This window comes from Nicotiana attenuata, unplaced genomic scaffold (assembly GCF_001879085.1).
Source record: "Nicotiana attenuata strain UT unplaced genomic scaffold, NIATTr2, whole genome shotgun sequence".
In the NCBI taxonomy this organism is placed as follows: domain Eukaryota; kingdom Viridiplantae; phylum Streptophyta; class Magnoliopsida; order Solanales; family Solanaceae; genus Nicotiana; species Nicotiana attenuata.
The window spans coordinates 415,392-439,308 of NW_017670591.1; the positions used below are offsets into that span (position 1 = coordinate 415,392).

A 23,917-nucleotide genomic window follows, 5' to 3' on the forward strand; every position below is an offset into this window, starting at 1 on the left:
ACCCCGAGATTATGTTAATCTAGATTTTGACAAGATCCTAATGACAACAAGTTGGTTATGAAACCAATTGCCTTCACTAGAGATAAGCTAATCAAGAACTAGATTCGGATCATGACTTCTAGTTTGAATAACTTACGACAACAACTAGTAAAAGAAACTAGTCGCCTTCGAAGAATATCAAAAGAAACCAAAGATATCACAAGAAAGAAAATTATCTTACTACCTTAAGCTATGAACTAATTAGGGTTGCAAGATAAATCTTCAAAGTAAAGTTCACAAAGGTTCAAAAGAACTCACAATAATAATATTAATCTTCAATGATGTTCTATAATGGAAGACAAGCACCCCTTTATATAGTAGTAAAGAAGGAGCTAGTCAAGACTTCAATAAATGAGAATTATATTCCCTAGAAGCATAGAAGACTACCCACACTAAGACCAATGTAGTCAACATACATATAGGCCAATGCAAGTCAACATAGATTAAAACAACTATTAAATATATACTCTAGAAACTAATTTTGGGCTTAATTGGGCTGCTGAAAATTCCTCTCTTTTGGGGCATATTTGGGCCTCATTCCATCTCCTCTTGGACTTTAATTTTGGCCTCAAAATAGTTGTAAGACTTGGCCCAAAGATCCTCCTTGTGCTGGAGCTCTTCTTCTATTATAAAACACTTTTTAATTGCCAATTGAAGCCCATTAAGCTTGTCTTGAAATTTCTTTGTTTGAGACCTTGTCATGGGCTTTCTTGGAGCTTCTAGAGCTTCATCCTTCTCCTTTAATGATGTTGAGCTGCCATGAATGCTATCATTCCCCTCTTCTTGAAGAGAATTTGCCCTCGAATTCGAGCCTGCATCAAACAAGGAAAGATCAGAAACATTGAAGGTAGCACTAACTTGATATTCACTAGGAAGGTCAAGTTTGTAAGCATTGTCTCCAATCCTTTCAAGGACTTCAAATGGCCCATCTCCTCTTGGATCTAATTTGGATCTTCGTTTGGCAGGAAATCTTTCCTTCCTAAAAGTGACATATGTGATATCATATTCACTTAGTTCTATAGCCCACTTGGCTAGTCTACCTTATCACGACCCAAACCGATGGGTCGCGACGGGTGCCCGAGTCTTACCTATCAAACACCCTTAAGCGTGCGTCTAAGACATAAACCTGAATAACATTCTGCTAAATTATGAGAATTATTTACATGAGGGAAACCTGCCAAAAAGGCATATGTACGTATGCATGCAGAATACAGTGGGCGAGCCGGCAAGGCTTCTATAGACAACTATACATCCAAAACTGAAAGCCGACAAGGCCGCATACAACCCAACTAGACTACTGTCTACAGACGTCTAATAGAAATATAACTGTACAAAAGACGGGACTGAGCCACGTCACACACACACATATATATATATACAAAAATCCTTTTCACAATAAATAAGATGTTTCATTTTCTTTCTAGATAAAAATTGTGAAATACCTCTCTATGCCACATATCAATGTGTGTAAAAGTCATGAATGACGTGATACCGTACAACATGAGGAAAAATGCATCTCTATGCCTGTATGTCATGTATGAATGCTAATGCCATGTATCTCATAGATTAATCATGTACTCACACTCTCAGAGTACTCAATTTCACAGTCTCACACTTTCCACTCATCATGCTCAACCACTCGGTACTGTATATGTTCCATACGGCCCAGGTAAGATCCTCCCGGAATATATACATCACTGACTATAAGTCACCTAGTACCGGGGAAACAGGCCAATCCAGACTAATGGAGAAGATCCATCTCCATACCAAGGAGGATCCATCCCTGAATATAATCAACCGCACTCACTAGAGGTGTGCAGACTCCGGAGGGGCTCCTTTAGCCCAAGCGCTATAACAAGCAAATCATGGTATAAATCAATCAGGCCCTCGGCCTTACTCAATAATTAATAAAACATGCTGCGGCGTGCAACCTGATCCTATAACTGTCACTCTTAATTAGGCTCTTGGCCTCACTCACTCATTAATCTCTCCAGTCTCACCCACGGGCTCACAATGTCATGAAAACTGACCCGGAACAACGATATGATGTATCAATAAGTGACAACTGAGACTGAGATATGAATATGAATTCATGAATGTGACTGAGTACTAAATATCAATGAATTCAATGAGATGATAGCAAGAAACGACCACTATGGGTCTCACAATATCAGCATAAGGCCTAAACATGATATCTAGCATGATGTACAGCTCACTTATTTTATCACATGGTGAAAACATAAATATCAATAAAATAGGGCCACTATTCAGTGCCCTAGAATCACCTGAGTCACAATTCACAGGGTGCATGTCCACACGCCCGTCACCTACATGTGCGTCACCTCAACATCAATCCCATAACACGCAATTTGGGGGTTTTATACCCTTATCACTAAGTTTAGAAGAGTTACTTATCTTAAACAAGCCAATTCGATACCGAGCAAGCCAAGCGATGCTCCAAGAATGCCATCACGCGTTTTCCGACCTCCGAACGGCTCGAAAGCTATCAAAACAACACAAATACATCAAACAATGCTAAAGGAACCAATCCCAATCGAAAAAGGTCAACTCTTTAATCAAAAGCCCAAAATCGGCCAAAAAGCCCAACCCGGGCCCGCACCTCGGAACCCGACAAAACTCACAACATCCTTCAACCCATTCAATTACGAGTTCAACCATACTAGTTTCACTCAAATCCGACTCTGAATCGGTGTTCAAAACTCAAAAATTCATAGTATGAAACTTTAGGCCAAAACCCCCCAATTTCTTCTTTAAAAATCATCACCCAAAAGCTAAAATCGAAGATAGATTCACGAAATATAACAATATGGTATGTCCAGCGGTATGACTGATTGCCCCATATCTGGGCCAGTCATCAGGCCCAATCTGTTAAGGACTTTGAAAGTTTTGTATGTTATTAAATTATTGGTTAAATTCCATAGTGTAGTTTGGGGCCTTCCAAGCTAAGTAGCACACTTGAATTAAGGGGTTCCCCTCTTGTTTAAGTGTGGATTTGAGTTTGAGACCCGAATTCCTTAAAGGTTAATTAGTTAATTAATTCGATCCTTAGAGACACTTTTTAATAGAAAATCGTAGTTCCTTTAGGTTGGCCTTTAAAATAAAAACGAGGTGCGCCGCGCCAAATAAAAATTCAATAAATTGCGTGGCCCTCTTTAAATGTGTATACCCTAAATACTTAGAACTCGAGGCGTGCCATTTAGCAAATTTCCATGGCCCTCGCAAAGTTAACAACGCTAGCCACTTTAGGCACGCTTTTTAATAATTTTACTTTCCTAAACTCGGGTGCGCATTTCATGCAACCCAAATCCGAATCCCAAAGCGTTGAATAAGAGGTGTTTAGGATCCGGGTGCATTTCATGTGACGTGATCCCAAAACACGCTCTTAAACGGCGTTCACTTTCATAAAAACAAAATAAACTAAAAGCGGTAAATAATCTTAAAATTGCACTATAGGTTTAAATATGTATAAAAACCAGATTTTAGCCATTTATGATAATTTAAGCGACCGTGCTAGAACCACGGGATCCGGGGGTGCCTAACACCTTCCCTCGGGTCAACAGAATTCCTTACACAGAATTTCTGGTTCGCAGACTCCAACTGGGAAGTCGAAATTTTCCTCGATTTGGGATCAAGTTAAACCGGTGACTTGGGACACCAAAAGCCAATCCTATCCCAAGTGGCGACTCTAAATAAATAAATAATCCCATTTCGAATAATGTCACTTTAAATGGAAAAACTCCCTTATACATTTATCCTTCGGGGTAGATGTGTAAAAAAGGAGGTGTGACAGCGGCGTGCAACCCGATCCCACCATATCAGTACCAATCACACAACAAGAACAGGAATTTCACAATTTAGCTCGAAAACCTCCACAATATTTAAGCCTCAAACCAACGCAAACAGAAGGCTATACAATTATGAAACTTCACTCAATTAATACTACACAGCGAGACCAACCAAAATATACCATGAAACACTGGTAAACCAACTTAAGCCAATTATGTAATACAATGAAACTGCGGAATAATTAATACCTTCAAATAAGAAAACAACATCTAACACGAAGCAATTAGACATGGAAGCACTAATAAGCATGTAGCAGTTAAAACAGGAAGACAATATATTAGGAACGGGAAAAGAAACGGCTAAACAGATAATTTGGCGGCGCATAGGTACTCGTCACCTCACCTATATGCCACATACATGGATTTTCACATAGCAAATAAGTCGGGGATCCCTAATTCCTCAAGTCAAAGTTAGACACAACACTTACCTCAATCCAAAGGCCAACTCAACGCTCAATTACCGCTTTTTCTCTTGTTTCCACCTCCGAACCACTCGTATCTAGTCATGATTAACTTAACAACATCAATTATCGCTCAAGAAATCAATTTCAATACATAATTATAAGTTTCCCAATATTTTTTCCAAAAAAGTCAAAAACCGACACCGGGCCTGCTTGATCAAAACCCAAAATTCGGACAAAAACCCGATTACCCATTCACCCCCGAGCCCGGATATACAATTGGTTTGGAATTTGACCTCAATTTGAGGTCTAAATTCCCAAATTTCGAAATTCCTAATTTCTACCCAAAAATCCCCAATTCCACCATGAAAACCCTAGTATCTAGGTTGAAATATTGTTAAAAGAAGTGAAAGATTGAAAGAAACGAGTTAAGATTCACTTACCTATGATTTGGGAAAGAAATGGTCTTTGGGAAATCGCCTCTTCAGGTTTAGGTTTTGAAAAATGGGAGAATGAATGAAAAATCCAGTCCAAAATCATTTTTGAACAGTTGCAAGTATCACATTTGCCATCAGGGGTTCGCAAATGCGAACCCCGCAAATGCGAACATCCTTTTGCAAATGCGAAGAATGTCCGGGGCCTGCTACCATCGCAAATGCGAACAATTGTTCGCAAATGCGGCATGTGCTTATTGCAATTGCGGTCCTGAGCTTCGCTATTGCGAAGGTCCCCTCCCAGCCCTTCTGCTCGCAAATGTGAAACTTCTTCGCAAATGCGAGGCTCACATTTGCGAGCCCGAAGTCTGCAGACCTGAAGCATACCAGCAAAATTTCTTAAGTCCAAATCATTCCGTATCCTATCCGAAACTCACCCGAGCCCTCGGGGCTCCAAACCAAACATGCAACAAGCCGTAAAACATCATAAGAACTTGCTTGATCGCCAAAATAACATCTAGAACTACGAATTTAGCACCAAATTGTATGAAATTTTTAAGAAAGTTTCAAAACTTCTATTTTCTCAACGAAAGGTCTGAATCACATCAAATCAGTTCCGTTTCTCACCAAATTTCACAGATAAGGTATAAATATCATAACGGACCTGTACCGAGCTCCGGAACCAAAATACGGGTCCGGTACCAACAAGATCAAATATTAACCAAATTCTTAAAACCTTTATAATATCAGTCTTACAATTTTCATCAAAAATTCATTTCTCGGGCTAGGGACCTCGGAATTCGATTCCGGGCATACGCCCAGGTCCCATATTTTACTATGGACACACCGGGACCGTCAGAACACGGGTCCGGGTCCGTTTACCCAAAACGTTGATCGAAGTCAACAAAAAATTATTATTCCATTAATTTTTCACATAAAAGCTCTCCGGATACACGCCCGAACTGCGCACGCAAATCGAGGAGGAATAAAATAATATTTTGATGACCTCGGAACACGGAATCGAGTTTTAAAACATAAGATGGCCCTTTGGGTCATCACAAGTAGTTTCTTTGAAATTTGTCTTATGCGTGCTACATTGTATCTCGTGCTAATCCTTTGAAAGCTTATATCTGAATTTTTAGTTATAAAGCATAAAATTTATAAAGTATACAATAAATACTCATAGGAACTTAAATTTTTTTCATAATTTTATTTTATAACCAAACAAAATTTTCAATAAACTATTATTCTTTGAGATGGGTACACGCGCAACACGCATATCCTAAGACTAGTTTATTAAAATCTGCAAAGAAGGTAACAGCATAATTGGTAGAATTCTAGTTCAAGATGCCAATAGAAGCATTACCACTCCTACAACTCCAAATAAAGAGTATTCTTCTGAAATTCCAAATTAGGAATGGGCCTAAAAAAATCATACGACAAACCACAAAGCCTATAAGTTTAGAATTGTGACAATTCCTTAAAAAAAAGCAGCCTATTTTGCCTCTAAGGTTTTTCCATCTTGGTTAAGAGTCCAATTCCTTCTTTTATGAAACATTAATGCCTCTACAGGTTAGGAAGATCGTACTAATTTTTGAACTTCCTTCCTTGTACAGCATTTATTAATATGTAGAATGGTCCATTTGCAAATTTCATGTAACTTACAGTATATAATTTTATGTGAGCCCCCAACTTATTTTGCACATCTATACAATCAAAAAGAAAAACATTGCTAGATTTAGCTTTGGTTGATCTCAATCATGTTTGTACAATTTTAATTTGGTTTTCAAAAACAAAGCACATGAAGTAACTTTCTTATGTACAGTCAGACCCTCTCTATAACAACATATCTATGTAACAACCATTCACTATAAAAGTCAAGTTTTTCTCGGAACCGGTCTTATATGTTATGTTAAAATATATATCCTTTATAATAATACTTCACTATAGTATCCAAAAAATGTCGGAACAAACGCGGCTGTTTTAGAGATGTTTGACTTAATTAGCCCTCTTTTTCGGACCTTTTCATTGGATTGATATTTAATTTAAAGGGAAAAGAAACTTCTCTTGGCACATAATAACACAATATTGTCACAATGTTTTACACTGACTGAGTTGAAAAGCTCAAGAATATTTTGATAATGAAGCATATGGGAGGTGAAATAAAGGTAGAGTATTTTTATATTTGAAACAAGTAAGGTCTTGACCTAATGGTTAACAAGTCAATACAAAGGTTCCGAGTACTGTGGTTAAATTATACTCCTATGTGTATATTCTTCCTGCTAATATTTGCTAGAGCGTGTCAACATATATACAAGCTGGTGTTATGTGAATATTGCAAATGTATTTCTCTGTAAAAAAAAAATATTTTAAATATCTTCTTACCCTTTACACAAAAAAAAAAAAAAAAAAAAAATTGGTAACAGGTATCTCATACTCAAATATTGGGGTCCCTCAAATATTAGATGTTTTGGGCTTTAAAAGAGGCTCTTCTTTTGGGCAAAGATCAAATTTTAGCCGCGTCCGAAATTTCTATATTTTTTAGATCTATATATATATACAAAAAAAAATTCTATTATTTTGAGAGTGGCTATATAATGTCATTTTTCGTCTTCTTTTCCCTATTTTTATACTTTCTTGGGCCTCCTAGAAGTTGAAATTGAACTATGGGATGATTGTGTGGCTTCTTGGTTTGTGTAAAAATTGTGTGGGGTAGCCACTTTTTAAAGTGGTATTTACTTTTTATCCAGTATTTTTAATGTTTAGCAATAGTAGCCACTAGTCTATTAAAATTAATATGAAAAGACTGTGTTACCCTTTCTTCTATCTCTTTCATGTGTTAGGCACAAGCATGAAATAATTACCCGAGGAATTCTCCCAATTCCTGCGAACTTAAATGGTTGAGGACCTTCTCTTTCAAGCTCCTGATCCAAATTGTATTTAAATATATGAACTTGTATTCTGGAAAGATGAATATATATTAAAGCAAAAAAAGACATAAGTAAGATTAATTTTAATCCTCTTCTTCAGCAGCTTCTAAACCACCTTGAACCCAGAAAATGTTGTTGTAACCAGCATTGTATAGCACCTCACAAGCCGCAATGGAGCCTGATGCAAAGGGTTACACATGAGCAATAAGGAACACAAATTACCAGATTTGTCATGAACATAAGGATCTTTCGGTGCCTACTCTATCTGTCCGACTATGGACCTATTACGAGTTCAAAAGTTAAGGACACTTTGTGCTGAACTTCGAGTTCCAAGTTCAAAAGTTAAGGACAGTTGGTCCTGAACTTAGACTAACAAACTCAAAAGTTAAGGACATTTGGTGTCGAACTTCGAGTTCCAAGTTCAAAAGTTAAGGACACTTGGTCCTGAACTTAGACTAACAAACTCAAAAGTTAAGGACAATAGGTCCTGAACTTACAGTTATAAGTTCAAAAGTTAAGGGCAATAGGTCCTGAGTCCTGAACTTAGGCTAACAAGCTCAAAAGTTAAGGACAATAGGTCCTGAACTTAGGCTAAGAAGCCCAAAAGTTAAGGGCAATAGGTCCTGAACTTAGACTAACAAGCTCAAAAGTTAAGGACACTTGGTTCTGAACTTACAGTTACAAGATCAAAAGTTAAGGACATATAGTCCTGAAGTCCTGAAGTTAAGTTCAAAAGTTAAGGACATGTAGTCCTGAAGTCCTCAACTTAGAGTTCCAAGTTCAAAAGTTAAGGACATATATTCCTGAAGTCCTAAACTTAGAGTTACAAGTTCAAAAGTTAAGGACATGTAGTCCTGAAGTCCTTAAGTTAAGTTCAAAAGTTAAGGACATGAGCAGAAGGGTATTTTCGTCCGGGCAGTTAAAGTTTATTAAAGCAGTGGCTAAAGACTAAAGACATTTTAAACAGTGGCTTAAAAGTAAATACATGTGTTATTAGTGGCTAGCCGTGCACTTCCCCCTTGGTTTGTTGAGTACTGGGCTTTTATTAGTGCCATCGCTCTGGTCTTGTAACAAGGAGATAAACAAATGAGGTTTCGGCATGGTATAACAACATACCTATATAATTGGCAGAAAATAGCTTTAGTTATAGATATTGACATCAAATAGCCAATAAATATATATCACAATAATAATACGTATATCACAACTTTTTTTTTCTTCTTTATCTATATCAACATGTATATTAAACTTTTTATTTTCATTCTTTCTACATAAATAATATTATTCATTGTATATCAATAATATAAAATTATATATATAGTTATTGCTGCCTTTATATCAATGTATGCCACAATAAAAATATTGTATTATTTGTATATCACAGTGTATAGCACGTCGGACATGTGTCTATCAAAATAGATATCATAAGTTATTTTTCTTCTTTGTGTATATCAAAAATTAATTTTCTTTGTATACCAAAATATTATTTACTCCCACAATTATATTTATTATTTTTATATTTTAGAACTTGTTTAAACATGCTATATCAAAAATTTATTTTCCTTTCTTGATCAATAATTAATAATATTATTATTTTTATATCACAGTGTATAACATAATAATAGTGTGTATATCAAAAAAATTTATTAAAATTTTATTTTTCTTCTTTGTATAACACATTTCATATTGAAAACTGAAGTTCAAGACAACTCCACATATGTATCCTCTATTGTAACCCGTGTATATCTATATGTACATCAGTGATATCTCATGTATATTATGTGTATCTGTGCATATCCATGAAAATTTGTGTTATATATACGATGTACAATGTGATATACACAGCGTCTATACAAAAAATTGTGTTGTAACACGATATCCAAAGTGATATACACAGACGTCCTTAAAACTTGTGTGTGATATATACTGATGTACACGATGTACAACGTGATATACACATGTTGTAGTTGGATTTTTAGGTCTGATTTTTTTACCTGAAACCAGTCTAAATCACTTCTAATCTTGCTCAAATTTTGTATATAGCCTCATTTAAATATTTTCAACCAATTCCAATCACACCCACTCATTCAATCCAACCAAAAAAAGGAAGAGAGAAGAAAAACAAAGTTGAAATATATTTTTTCTCTCTTAGTTTTTGCTAATCATGCTCAAATTTTGTATATAGCCTCGTTTAGGTATTTTCAACCAATTTCAATCACAGCCACTCATTCACTCCAACCAAAAAAAGAAAAAGGAGAGAGAGAAGAAAAATAAAGTTGAAATATATTTTTTCTCTCTTAGTTTTTGCTTCTGATTTTCTTTGATGTGAGATCAACCTTACATTTTCATCCCACTAAATTTTTTGGCATAATTTGCAAGAATTTTTGCTAAACTAGAGAGAAAAAGAGAATAGATAGAAGAAGAAGAAATACAAGGAGAGAAAGTGGGAGGAAAGTCAAAATAAGTGTGTAGTTTTTTTTTAGAGAGGATATAAAAGAGAGTAGTTTATCTAAGATTCGGCTATATAATGCTAATTGTTTGGGGCTATCTTTGCCAAACCTAATATAAGGCTAAAAATTGCCAATTTCTATTGAAAAATTGGCATCCTATAACAACACATAACAGAAATCTGTAGTTTTTAGCCTTATATTAGGTTTGGCAAAGATAGCCCCAAACAATTGGCATTATATAGCCATATCTTAAAAAAACTACTCTCCTTTATATTCTCTCTAAAAAAAAACTGCACGCTTATTTTGGCTTCCCTCCCCCTTTCTCTCCTTGTATTTCTTCTTCTATCTCTTCTCTTTTGCTCTCATTGTTTAGCAAAAAATCTTGCAAATTATGCAAAAAAAATCAGTGGGATGAAAAGGTAAGGTTGATCTCACATCAGAGAAAATCAGAAGCAAAAACTAAGAGAGAAAAAATATTTCAACTTTATTTTTCTTCTCTCTTTTTTTTGGTTGGATTGAATGAGTGGATGTGATTGAAATTGGTTAAAAATACCTAAACGAGGCTACATACAAAATTTGAGCAATATTAGCAAAAATTAATAGAGAAAAAATATATTTCAACTTTATTTTTCTTCTCTCTTCCTTTTTTTTGTTTGGATTAAATGAGTGGGTGTGATTGAAATTGGTTGAAAATACCTTAACGAGGCTATATACAAAATTTGAGCAAGATTAGAAATGATTTAGACTGATTACAGGTAAAAGATCAGACCTAAAAATTCAAATACGACATGTGTATATCAAGTTGTATATGTGTACATCAGTGTATATCACACACAAGTTTTTAAGGACGCCTGTGTATATCACTCTGTATATTATGTATACAACACAATTTTTTTATGGACACTCGTGTGTATCACATTGTATATCGTATATATAACACAAATTTTCATGGGTATATACAGATACACATAATATACATGAGATATTACTAAAGTACATATAGATATACACGGTTGCAATAGGGAATACACATTGAAATCGTCTTGAACTTGAGTTTTCAATCTGAAATGTGTTATACAAAGAAGGAAAATAAAATTTTAATAAATGTTTTTGATATACACATTATTGTTATGTTATACACTGTGATATACAAATGATATAATTATTAATTATTGATCAAAAAAGAAAAATAAGTTTTTGATATAGAATGTTTAACCAAGTTCTAAAATATAAAAATAATAAATATAATTGTGGGTGTAAATAACTTTATGGTATACAACGAAAATTAATTTTTGATATACATAAGAAGAAAAGTAAACTTATGATATCTATTTTAGTATACACATGTCCGATGTGCTATACAAATAATACAATATTTTTATTGTAATATATAAAGGTAGCAATAACTATATATATAATTTTATATTTATTGATATACAAAGAATAATATTATTTATATACAAGGAATGAAAATAAAATTTTAATATACATGTTGATAGATACAAAAAAGAAAAACAAAGTTGTGATATATATATTATTATTGTGATATACATTTATTGACTATTTGATGCCAATATCTATAACTAGGACTATCTTCTGTCAATTATATGGATATGTTGTTATACCATGCCGAAACCCCTTTTCTAAATATGGGCTCACTGCTTCCTATTGCCAGTAGAAATTTTGGGTCAAAATCCAGTACATCCACGATCTTAAGTTGGGCCGACCACGAAAATAGAGTTTTCCTTCGGCAGGCAGCATTTTACTCTCTATATGTGCCTTTGTTGTACGAATCAAATTATTCGTCATTGGGATCTTTTTATAAATAGCCGACGATATTCTGGATGCTTGGAAAAAAAAATATTGTAAGTGAAGTTTTAACTAAATACTATACTTAACTGTTTGTAAGATGAGTTTAAAAGTTTTTGCCTATTTTTGTTTGTATTTTAAAGAATAATTTAATTTCTATCCACCGAATGTAGAAATTGCTTGACACACTTTGGGGTAGAAGTTTTGCTTAAATAATATTGTTTCCAATAGAATTTCGGCTCACCTATTTCTAAACGTATTCAAAACAAATAAAACTAGAGATAATGGAAAATAATTTCTTAAACTATTGGTTGATAGTAAAAATTAATGACATTTAAAGGTTGGAAAACAAAATTACTCCTTTCATCTAATAAAAATAATGAAGTTTTGATATACGAGAATCAGAACATTTCGTAAGAATTATTTTTTACAGCTTGTTTGCATGGTTATTATCTATTGTACCGTATTCTATTGTTACTTTAAATACGATATTTGTGTTGATTGTTACTTAAATTTTATTGTATTGTATTGTTAAATCCATCGTTACATAACGACGAAATGTGTCACTTTATGTAACGACCGATTTGGCGTGGTCGTGTCGTTACCTTGTCTTTTTCTCTCAATCTCACCCTTCATTATAATTAAATAATTTTATTTTATCATTTATCATATATTTTCATATAACAATTTTACCCCGTATCATAATTTTTATTTATACTATTGCAAGTTTATTCTTCATATTGCTGGTGCGTGATATTATGAAACGACCTCAAACGATATAATCTATGAAAACATTGTATTCATCAAACAATACAATACAATATGGAACGATTTGTAACAACCATCCAAACAACCTGTTAATGGGTTACTGTATCTGTGACCAGAACTCTGCCAGGAGTAAAATGAGAATGGATTTTCTAAAGTTCAAAAAGCTAAAAAAGGAAGTGACAGCCCGAGACAATGAAATAAAATATGAAAAAGGTTTCTTCAGCTTTTACAAAAGTGATATAAGCATATTAAGACCTAATAATTCCATAAAATGAGAATCTTTTTTAGATCCCCAGAAAATTTTCACTGGCCCATTTGGTACACAAAAAAGTATGAAAAAGGCAGTAAAGGAGAGCAGGGGCCAAGAACCAGCTAATTTTACCACTCTCTTATGGAGTACCTTTGCCTTTTGTTCTGCCCAATTCCTTCACTTTTTCTTTTCTGCTCCTTAGTTTATTTTTTTTATTAACCCCACCACTGAAAAAAAAGCCAAATAATCTTATTTCTCTAGTTGGAATTGTACTAGTAGTATCTTTCTTCTTATTTATGTACCACGACTTTCAATAATTAGGTTTGCTAAAATGCAATTTTGTAAACTTAACATGAATGAGAAGAGAATGTTTCATCAGCTATTAGGTTTATTTCCTTACATCTCTCAAGCTATAAAATATAGTGCAGTCAACTCTCTCTATACTAACCTTGTTTATTCTGATATTTTCTGACTGCTATATTGAAGTGTTATTATATAAAACATATATTATAACATAGTACGACAAGTTGGTTCCAAAGAAAACTTGATCATTATAATGAAGTGTTGTTATAGAGTATGACTGTTATAGAGAGGTCTGACTTAATAAGTTTTGTCCATTAATTGAAAAGTATTTCTACAATTAGTTTCTAAAAATTCGGCTAAAGTAAGAGGTTACTCTAAAAATGTGTAGTTAATCTAGAAAGGTGGTGAATAATCGCGATCTATTAGGACCGGTTAAATTACAATGTACTTAAGAATTTTTTATAACATTGTCAATGTATAAAACTTAAATTCAGTAGATTTGGTTATTTTAAGAAACAAACATTACGATTCCATAAGTCCATAGTAATTGCAGATACATTTACGTGTTTTGTATTACTGAATTTAGAATAACAATAAATAAAAGCAAACTCAAATAAACTAACAAAAATTATTAGCTGCCTAAGGTGTAAGCTATAAATATTCCCTTGTTTTCTATATATTAAACCTCCAAAGTCACAACAGAAAGAATGCTCATTTCATAATAACCAAAATATGGTTTCCAACAACCAAACTTTCTAATTTGTTTTACATCTTCTTGTCAAACAAGAGGAAGCAGCAGAAGATTTAGGAGAGAAAAAAGGGTATTTGGGAGAGAAAATAATGAAGGTATTAGAGTATGAAAAGCTTGAAAAAGCCACAGAAAACTTCTCAAAATCAAGACTCATTGGTAAAGGAAGCCATGGATGTGTATACAAAGGCATCCTAGAAGATGGTAAAATCATAGCCATAAAGAAACAATCATTGGGACTTCAAAAAATTCAAGACTACTCCAAACTAGAAAATGAAGTAAGTATTTTATCGTCTTTGTCCGAAAACTCTTTCATCGTTAATTTTCTTGGAACGAGTAATAATAACTCGGTCAAGAATGAAACTTTTCTCATAATCGAATACTTGCCAAATGGCACTCTACATGAAATGCTACATGCAAAAATTGTCCCTCCTACTTGGCCTAAACGTATCCAAGTGGCAATTCAATTAGCTAAAGCAATCCAATTTCTTCACCAAACTAAGCCTTCAATTGTTCATAGAGATATTAAATCTACTAATGTTTTGTTTGATTCAAATTGGAATGCAAAGTTAGCTGATCTTGGACTTGCCCTAAGGTTGAAAAATGATTGCGAAGATGACGATACCAACTCGCCGAGTCATCGTTCCAACTCGGTGACTCGACCTGCTGGCACGATCGGATACTTAGATCCTAGTTACACCAAACCAAGCAAATTAAGCACGAAAAATGATATATTTAGTTTTGGAGTATTGCTTCTTGAGATTATGTCTTCAAGAAAAGTGATCGATGTCTCAAAATCACCAGTTTCTATAGTTGATTGGGCAACAACATTGATTAAAGAGGGACGTGATTTGGAAATATGTGACAAAAGAATGCATGTGCCATGGTATATGGAAGGCACGATAAAGAACATGTTACGCATTGCTACACGTTGTGTTTCTACAAAGAAAATAACTCGACCTTCAATCCAAGAAATTGTGATGGAAATGGAGAATGTGATAATAGAGCCAACTAAATATCCTTTGTGGAATATATTACGTAGCCTTACACTTTTGAAAAGGAAACGAAAAAGATGCAGAAAAGATTGGAATATCACTACTACAACAGTTACCAAGACTTGTGCACAACATGAAGGGAAGGTAGAAATGGATATGTCAAGAGGGAAGTTGTTGATTAGGGAGATATTGGCAGATAAAGCCATGCAGTAGGTGCAGAGGCGGATCTTGAATATTAATTTGATGGATTCAATCTTTTAAGTTCTTGTGTTGTTGAATCCATTGTACGTTTAATGTTTGTTATAAGATTTACTAATTTTACACAATATTCATGTTTTGTGTTAAACTTAGTTGATTTCACTTGAACGTTAGTTGTTAAAATAATGCAACATCTACCTCAGAGTAGAAGAATGATTGATGGCGAGGATTATCGTAGTTACGGTTACATTGCTTTTATCGAAGCAGAATAAGTCTAAAACTCCGATCCTACTTTTTAGGAATTCCATTTTGATCCAAACCCGTACTGAGTCAATGAAAGGGGATGACTCGGTTGAGTGGAGAAACTCGGAGTGGGTCAATGATGAGGTTACCAATCACGTAGTACTATAGAAAAGGAAATGTCGAAGTTGGATCAGCTTTTAGGCGCATGCATTATTTCCAAACACAAGATTCCCAAAAGTAGGTAGAATTAGTGGGAATATATCAAAGATATTGTAATCTATTATTTTGTGTGTTTTTCTATAAATGCCGTGTCATTCCTTTGTGATGTTACACTTCTATCAATGGCTTTTTATTGGGAAATTCTTGTGTCAAATACGTAAGACTTCTCCAACATTTGCGTTGGAGATAATGTTTGACCGGAATGTTTGTTGTCTGACTATGCAACTCGCGTTATCAAAAATTGTTAACTTGGTACAGAGATTAGCTATCGCAGAACAAATGAAGAGAAAATCCTAATATTGAGAGAAGAGAGAAGAGAGATACAGAAGGTTCGAGAGAAAATATGAGCTGGTCAAAATGACTATTGACCAAAAAAACTAATTCACTACCCAGATATTATTCTTTTATATTTACAGGTATATGAAAATAAAAATACAAGTAAGAAATGTACAATACAAGTAAAAGTATAAGTGGGTCGGGTCTCTACAGTAACACTAGTGAGCTAGCTGCTTTCCTTTGTTGGATTGGGCTGGAGTCACATTCTGGTTAACACCACCCCCCCCCCCCCCCAAGCTTGAGGGTGATATCACACCAAGCTTGGAAAGAAGCTCATGATGAGGCTGCCCAGTGAGAGCTTTGGTCATAATATCAGCCAACTGATCCGAGTAAGAAACATAATGAAGAGAAATCAAACCAGAAGACAAACATTGGTGGATATAGTGGCAATCAATCTCAATATGCTTCGTACGCTCGTGGAAGATAGGATTCTTAGCCATGTGTAAAGCAGCCTGTGAGTCACAAAACACAGAAACTGGGCTGGTGATGCGCAAACCAAGATCACCCAAAAGCCTAACTAGCCAAGAAATTTTAGCAGCTATTTTTCAAAGGGCCTAATATTCAGCCTCAGCAGATGAGAGAGAAATGGTAGGTTGCTTTTTACTCTTCCAAGAAACAGGGCTGCCACCAAGAGAAATATAATATCCACTAACAGATTTGCAAGACACCACACAAGAAGCACAATCAGAATCATAGTATGCAAGAAGTGAAAAATCTAAAGAACTAGAGTGGAGAACACTATGAGCAGGATCATTTATGAGATATCGAAGGACATGCAAAGCAGCCATCATATGAGGAACTTGAGGCTTTTGTAGAAATTGACTCAAATGTTGTACGGAAAAAGATATATCAGGTCTGGTGTTTTGCAAAAAATTCAGCTTCCCAACCAATCGTCTATATAAGCTAGGATCAGAGATAGGCTCCCCCATGTCCTTAGTGAACTTGACAGAAGGATCCAAGGGGGTCAAAACAGAAGAAAAATATTGGTAATTGAACTCAGAGAGAAGATCAGAAGTAAATTTTTGTTGACTAATAATGTATCCTTAAGGATGAAGAGAGATCTCCAACCCCAGAAAGTAATGCACTGAACCCAAATCTTTGATCTTAAAAGTGGCAGCCAAATAAGACTTCAAGGACTGCATTTCAGATGAATCATTTCCAGCTAACAGAATATCATCAACATACACAGCCAACACAACCAGAGAATCAGAAGTAGATTTGGTGAATAAGGAGTAGTCATTGAGACTTGAAATGTAGCCTTTGGAGAGCAAAGCTTCAGACAGTTTAGAAAACCACTGTCTGGAGGCTTGCCTAAGGCCATAAAGGGACTTCTTGAGTTTGCAAACCAGAGGAGAAGAGGAAGAAGAAGAACCTGAGATATCAAGACCAGGGAGTACCTTCATGTAGACCTTATCATGGAGATCACCATGCAAAAATGCAATATTAACATCAAGCTGAAAAACAGTCCACTTATTCTTGGCAGCCAGAGTTAGTAAGCATTTGATAGTGGTGAGCTTAACAACAGGTGAAAAGGTTTCTGTAAAGTCAATACCCTCATGTAGAAAATCATCCCTTATAACTAATCTTGCTTTGTACCTTTCAATAGATCCATCAGCTTTTTGCTTAATTTTATACACCAATTTACAAGGAATAGCCTTTTTGTGAGGAGGAAGAGGTACTATCTCCCATGTCTAATTTGCCTCAAGGGCTTGAAATTTCTAGCATAGCCTCTTGCCAAGCAGGATTGAAAACAGCCTGCTGGCAAAACTGAGGCTCATGCATGTGTAAATCAACAGAAGATACCTTGGTAGATGGTGTAAATGCAGGTGAGAGTACAGATGAACACACATAATCTTTAAGGTGAACAGGCTGTATGACTGGTCTAGAAGATCTCCTTAGAAGAATAAAAGGATGGGTAGTTGAAGGAGCAGATGAGGAGGAAGATGGAGAAGAGGAAGGAGCAGGCAGAGAGACTGGAGAATGATGAAAGGAAGGGAAATAAGGGGTAGGAAAACTATGAGGTAGATTGGAGTTGGTAGAAGGAGAAGGGTCACTCCCATGAGTATGAGAAACAGGAGTAGGCAGGACATCTACAGAATCAGGAGTAGGCAGAGAAAACAGAATAGGAGAGGAATCAGACTTGTAGGGAAACACATGTTCATGGAAAACAACATCCCTAGAGAAGAAAATAGAGTGAGTGGAAATGTTAAGAAGCTTATAGCCTTTTTTGCCACAGGGATAACCCAAAAAAATAGAGGGTATGGCCCTAGACTGAAACTTATCTCTCCCTAGTTTGGGAGAGGTGGCAAACCATAGGCACCCAAAGGACCTGAGGTGTTCATAGGATGGAGGAATTCCATGTAATTTTTCATAGGGTGAAAGGTTCTGAATGACAGATGAAAGCATTTTGTTGATGAGGTAAGTTGCAGTTAGTACACAATCACCCCAATATTTGGGAGGAAGGTTAGATTGGAAAAGAAGAGCTCTGGACACCTCAAGTAGACGTTTGTATATTCTTTCAACAACTCCATTCTGTTGAGGAGTGTGTGGAATGGTAGTTTGGTGTAAAATGCCTTCACTATTAAAGAGTTGAGTTCCTTTGGAACTGCCCCCAAATTCAAGAGCATTGTCTGGCCTAAAAGTTTTAATAGGGGATTTAAAATGCACTTTGACCATGGCTGTAAAAGCCTTAATGATGGAAAGTGCATTTTTTACAAGAAAGAAGGTGAGTCCAAATAGCCATTTATATATAGTCATCTACTATGGTCAAGTAATATCTGAACCCATTGTAAGTTTTAGTGTTATAAGGACCCCAAATATCAATATGGATTAATTGAAGTGGGACATTAGAATGTATAACACTTTTAGGAAAAGGCAGTCTTTGTTGTCTAGCCATTGGACAAATAGAACACAAGAAAGATTGTTTAGGTGATATTTTGTCAGACAAATATGTAACGGACTTCATTTTGTGGAAAGGCATATGCCCCAAACGTTGATGCCAAGACAAATCCACTTTATTGGAGGTAGATATGTGATTACAAGAGACAACATCAACAACATGATTTACTACAGAACTAGTGTTACAGAAGGAACAGAAACAGGTAAACTAACAGATGAATGAGAAGCAGACATGGAAGTGGAAGTAACAAGAAAAAGATCAGCATCTGAATATAGGTAGTACAGCCTTCCTGCAGCCTTACAAATTTCCAGTGACCTCTTCAGAGAAGGGCCATGTAAAGAACAAATTGATTTGGTAAATAAAGCTGAACTATCTAATTGACAGATGAGTTGGTGTACAGAAATCAGATTAAATTGAAAGGAAGGAACAAGGAGGACATGAAGTAAGACTATGATGTAAAGATCCAGTGGAAACTACTTTGGCTTTATATCCATTTGGCAAAGTGACAAGGAATGGTTTAGGTAAAGGTTTTACATTAAAAAGTGAGTATTTATGTGGAGTCATATGGTTAGTTGCACCTGTATCTAATATCCAAGGATTTACTTTTAACTGTGATGAAGCACATACATGAGAATCCACAGAACTTACAGCATAACTACTAAACAAACCTACAAAATGGGCAAATGCAGTATTGTCCACAGTAGAATCATCAAGAGTTCACAGAAGATAGTTGAGCCTGCTGAAATAGAGCTAGGAGATGTTTGTACTGCTCTTTAGTAAAATCATGAGCTGATGACTTAGGAAACTATGTAGTTGGAACAACATGCAAAGGTGTAGAATTTGGACACATGAAGCAAACTTCTTGTTCTTTATGAACTTGAAGTTTGAAGGAAATCCATGGAGCCTGTAACATTTGTCCACAGTGTGTCCAGGTTTCTTGCAATATTTGCGAGAAACATTTGTGTAGACCTCCTAGATTCAAAATTCACCTTTTGACTGAAAGTTCTGTTCCCATTTGATGATCCAGTAGAAACTAGGAATGAGGATGTATCTCCAGAAAGACTTCGGACACAAGAATGAGCTTCCCTTTGACTTTCATCATGTTGAAGAAGAGAATAAGCCTTGCTCATCGGTGGAAGAGGGTTCATCATCATAATAGCACTTTTTACAGTTGAATAGGACTCATTTAAACCATTTAGAAACTGAAATAATTGTGGATCTTCTATGAATTTGGGCAAGGCACCACAAGAGCATACGGCTTCTACATATGAGGAATGTAGCTCATCCCAGAGGCTTCTCATCTTTGTAAAGTAAGATGCTATGTCAGAAGAACCCCTGAGTAGTAGAATGAATTTCCCTTTGAAGTTGGATGTACTTAGACCCATTTGACTGTCCAAACCTATCATTGGTGTCTTTCCAGACATCCTTGGCAGTCCTAAAACACATCACACTGGTAGCAATCTCTCTAGATACTGAATTTGTTATCCAGGCCTTGACTATGTCATTGCATCTTTCCCAATACGCATAGTAAGGGGAATCTGATGTGGGCTGAGAGACTCTACCATCTACTAACCCTAATTTATTCTTTGCAGAGAGAGAAGTGACCATACTACTTCTCCAAAGTACAAACTCAGGCCCATTGAGTGGCACAGACACCAATTGACTACCAGGGTTATCAGACTGGTGAATATAGAGAGGGTGAGATGGATCGAGTGAAAAAGGAACAAAACCATCAGAAGTCGGAGACACATCATCATTATTCAATATACTACCCATCAGAACGAGTTCACAATATTAGAGATAAAAGTCGACTGATAACAAACAGAGGTAAAGCGAATTTGCAATCAACAGAGAATCAATACATGCAGATAGGTGAGAATATACCAGCCTTCTTCTTTGCAATCAACAGAAAATCAATACATGCAAATAGGTGAGAATATACCAGCCTTCTTCTGAAAACCCGAAGAAGTAAGGTCTCGTCTAATCGCAAACCCTAGACATGATTTTTTCTCCCAAATGTAACAACACCTTCATCAAAACCAAAAATTCAGAGAAGATATACCTCAAACAAGGATCAAAGCTGAAAAGTCCCAAATTTCTCCAGTGAAAGAACACAGTACTGCTTCAACTACCTCCGACTTCAACCAAAGGCAAAGCGAGAAAAACTCCCGGCAAGGGTACTATCGGAAGAGAGCTCAGGACGAGAGGAATCTAAATCCCTGCTCTGATACCATGTTAACTTGGTACAGAGATTAGCTTTGGCGGAACAAATAAAGAGAAAACCCTAACATTGAGAGAAGAGAGATACAGAAGGTTCAAGAGAAAATGTGAGCTGGTCAAAATTGACTTGACCAAATGAGAATGTGAAATGAAAAAAAATGAGAATTTGGTTTCATAACGTACAAAAAACTCCAGAAAAGTAATTCAAAATTTTCACTTCAAAGCACTCATAAAAATTCAAAAATAACTCCAAATTGTATTCATGTCCAAACACAATTCTAATTTTTTAAATAATTTTCAACTTGAATTTTTTTTCTTGCTTTTTTTAGGAATTTCACAATTCTTATGTCCAAACGCCTACTAAATTCAGTAATAATTCAACTTTAATTTTTTTTCTTACCCTTATTGAGATGATTTCTAGCCATACAAGTTACTATGGTTTATTTTAGAGCACAAGTTTCAAAAGTCTTTCTTTATTTCGTGAACTCCATATCTAGTCAAACACCTTCATGTAAATTGGGACGGAGGGAGTATAATTTATGTGAGAAAAATAAATGATAAGTTAGATTATTAGATATAATTACGTGACTAACTAATGAACAGAGAAAAATAATTTCGTAATAACGAAAAATAAGATTGAATGAAAACTATTTTGGATATATTAATTATAGGAAGAAATTAAGTTATTTAAACAATATAAATATGAAAAAAAAGAAATAATTTTATCAATAATAAAAAATAATTATATAAATTATATACTATAAATATAGAGAAATAGTAATTTTGGGACCCTTAAATTTTTGCGGCCTAAAGCAAGTGATTCACTTGCTTTAGGGTCTGGCCGACCCTGTATTAACGTTAATTTGTTCATTGAAAAAATAACAAATCAATTAAAGTGGACCGGAGGGAGTATTATTAAAAGGTAGATTCTTCAATTTGTGAAAACATCCAAAAGATCCATTAAAGTGGACTAGAGGGAATATATATTAGTCCGACCAATTCCGAATACCAAATGATTAAAATCAAAAAGAAAAATTCCGAATACCAAATGATTAAAATCAAAAAGAAAATTTTGTGTTTGCTGTACTTCCTTATTTTTACCTACTCCCTACTTCTATTAAGAGATTAATTAACTTGACGTCCTAGCTTTTCGTGATTTTAGAAATGAGTCATTGACGTGATTTGTTTGTCTCAAGATGCTCTCACATAACAATTACTCCCTCCGACGTGATCTTTTGGCTCTTTTCATACATATTAAGGAATTTATTTTGCATTAATTAACAATAAAATTGATAGTATTAACCTTAATTTGCTCATTGAATATATAATAAACTACTCCTACACTCTTTACTCCAAGGATAATTTTGGAAAGAAGAAGTTAATTTCTTCTTGATATTTGAAAAAATCAAATATTGTAGACCACAAAAAAAAGACTAAAAAATCACTTAAAATGGACCGGAGAGAATAATATCATACAAGGTGTGCACTTAGAATTCTTAGGTTTTAGTTTTTGATTACAATGCACTAAAAAGTTTTGATTAGACAAATTTTCGTCGTACTTAAATATGATACATCACGATCATGTAATGTCTTATTTTTCTTGAACATTAATTGTGCTCGTGAGTCGTGTCAATGTCGAGTTTTATCGTATTGTCGAGTCTCCGTTCATGCAAGAAGAGGAAGGAATTCAATTTGGGACTTAACGATAAAAAGGAAGGAAATTTATATCCTTCAAGAATTTGTAGTAATGAAACATAAATTCATAAAGAACATTTTTGAATTTTCTTTTTTATGTATTTTCTTGAAAACTGATTGTTAGTTAGGACTTGAGGGAGAATGTATAAATTCTTATATTCCATTTCACTAAAGTCTATCTAAAAAGAAAACCACTTTATTCTTTAGCATTTATTAAATTATCCATTCGAAAGATTTGTGTGATCTTCCTGATTATAAACAAAATGATCTGTAAGCGGAAAGGAGGTAAAGAAATATCAACTAGACGAATAAAATATTAAAAGTCTTTCTACATTAAAACAAATACGCCATCCTTATCTCACTTTATTAAAATAAACTACTACAATTTACAATCTTTTATTAAAGAAAATTGTCAAATGTCACCCTTCTTCTAGGCCTTTTTAAAGGTTATGGTGATGAGATAAGTGCTTTATTTGTTTTTCTTGAAGATGTATTCTTGTTGTTCGTAACAAGTAAATGATAAACAATTAAAAATTAACAAGACGCATTTATGAGGATTAAGGTCCACGATGGCCTTTTTGTTGATTTTAACAATATAATCTTTTTATGAATGAAAAAGGGGTGCTTCGAATCAGAAATAACACCTAGTGATTGGACAAATATTGGGGATAGGGATGCATCGACTCAGAAGTAACCATTAGTGATTGGGCAAAAATTGGGGATAAGGAGTTAAGGACAAAGGAAAGAGCAACGGCTACAGAATGGTGAGAGCCTTTTTTTTAGGTAATAAACAACTAGATTCCATTTAACAAAATAAACTTGTTTAATTGGATACGAAATTTATGAAAAAACTAGTGAATTTGTCCGCGCTTTGCGCGTTTATATAAAAGATATATTCTTAAATATAATTGAAATAGAAGGAAATAAAGATTTCATGCTTATGTACACAAAAACTAAACCATATAAAATTATCGGAAAGAATAAACAAAAAAAAAAAAACCAAAATAACTCCCATAATCATCTTTCTATAATAATCTTGAGGCTTCATTGCCCGTCAGTTGAAGCTTTATTTGAAGGCACAAGCTCATTTCCATGACGCATAAACCAAAAGAAG

The 23,917-nt window shown here is 34.7% G+C and overlaps 2 protein-coding genes across 2 annotated transcripts; one reads left to right on the forward strand and one right to left on the reverse strand.

Annotated features, from left to right (window-relative positions):
* Positions 1-13,915: 13,915 nt before the first annotated feature.
* On the forward strand, positions 13,916-15,319 carry LOC109241333 (serine/threonine-protein kinase-like protein At5g23170). The gene has a single exon (XM_019408063.1). It carries the CDS (start codon positions 14,091-14,093, stop codon positions 15,204-15,206), a length of 1,116 nt encoding a protein of 371 aa, XP_019263608.1. The 5' UTR covers positions 13,916-14,090; the 3' UTR covers positions 15,207-15,319.
* Positions 15,320-16,543: 1,224 nt separating this feature from the next.
* On the reverse strand, positions 16,544-16,918 carry LOC109241328 (uncharacterized mitochondrial protein AtMg00810-like). Its single transcript, XM_019408056.1, has one exon. The coding sequence runs from the start codon at positions 16,916-16,918 to the stop codon at positions 16,544-16,546; it is 375 nt and encodes a 124-aa protein (XP_019263601.1).
* Between the last annotated feature and the right edge of the window lie 6,999 nt (positions 16,919-23,917).

Bases quoted from the DNA above. Each gene is read 5' to 3' on its own strand.
- LOC109241333 (XM_019408063.1), top strand. From the start codon at position 14,091: ATGAAGGTATTAGAGTATGAAAAGCTTGAAAAAGCCACAGAAAACTTC.
- LOC109241328 (XM_019408056.1), bottom strand. From the start codon at position 16,918: ATGGGGGAGCCTATCTCTGATCCTAGCTTATATAGACGATTGGTTGGG.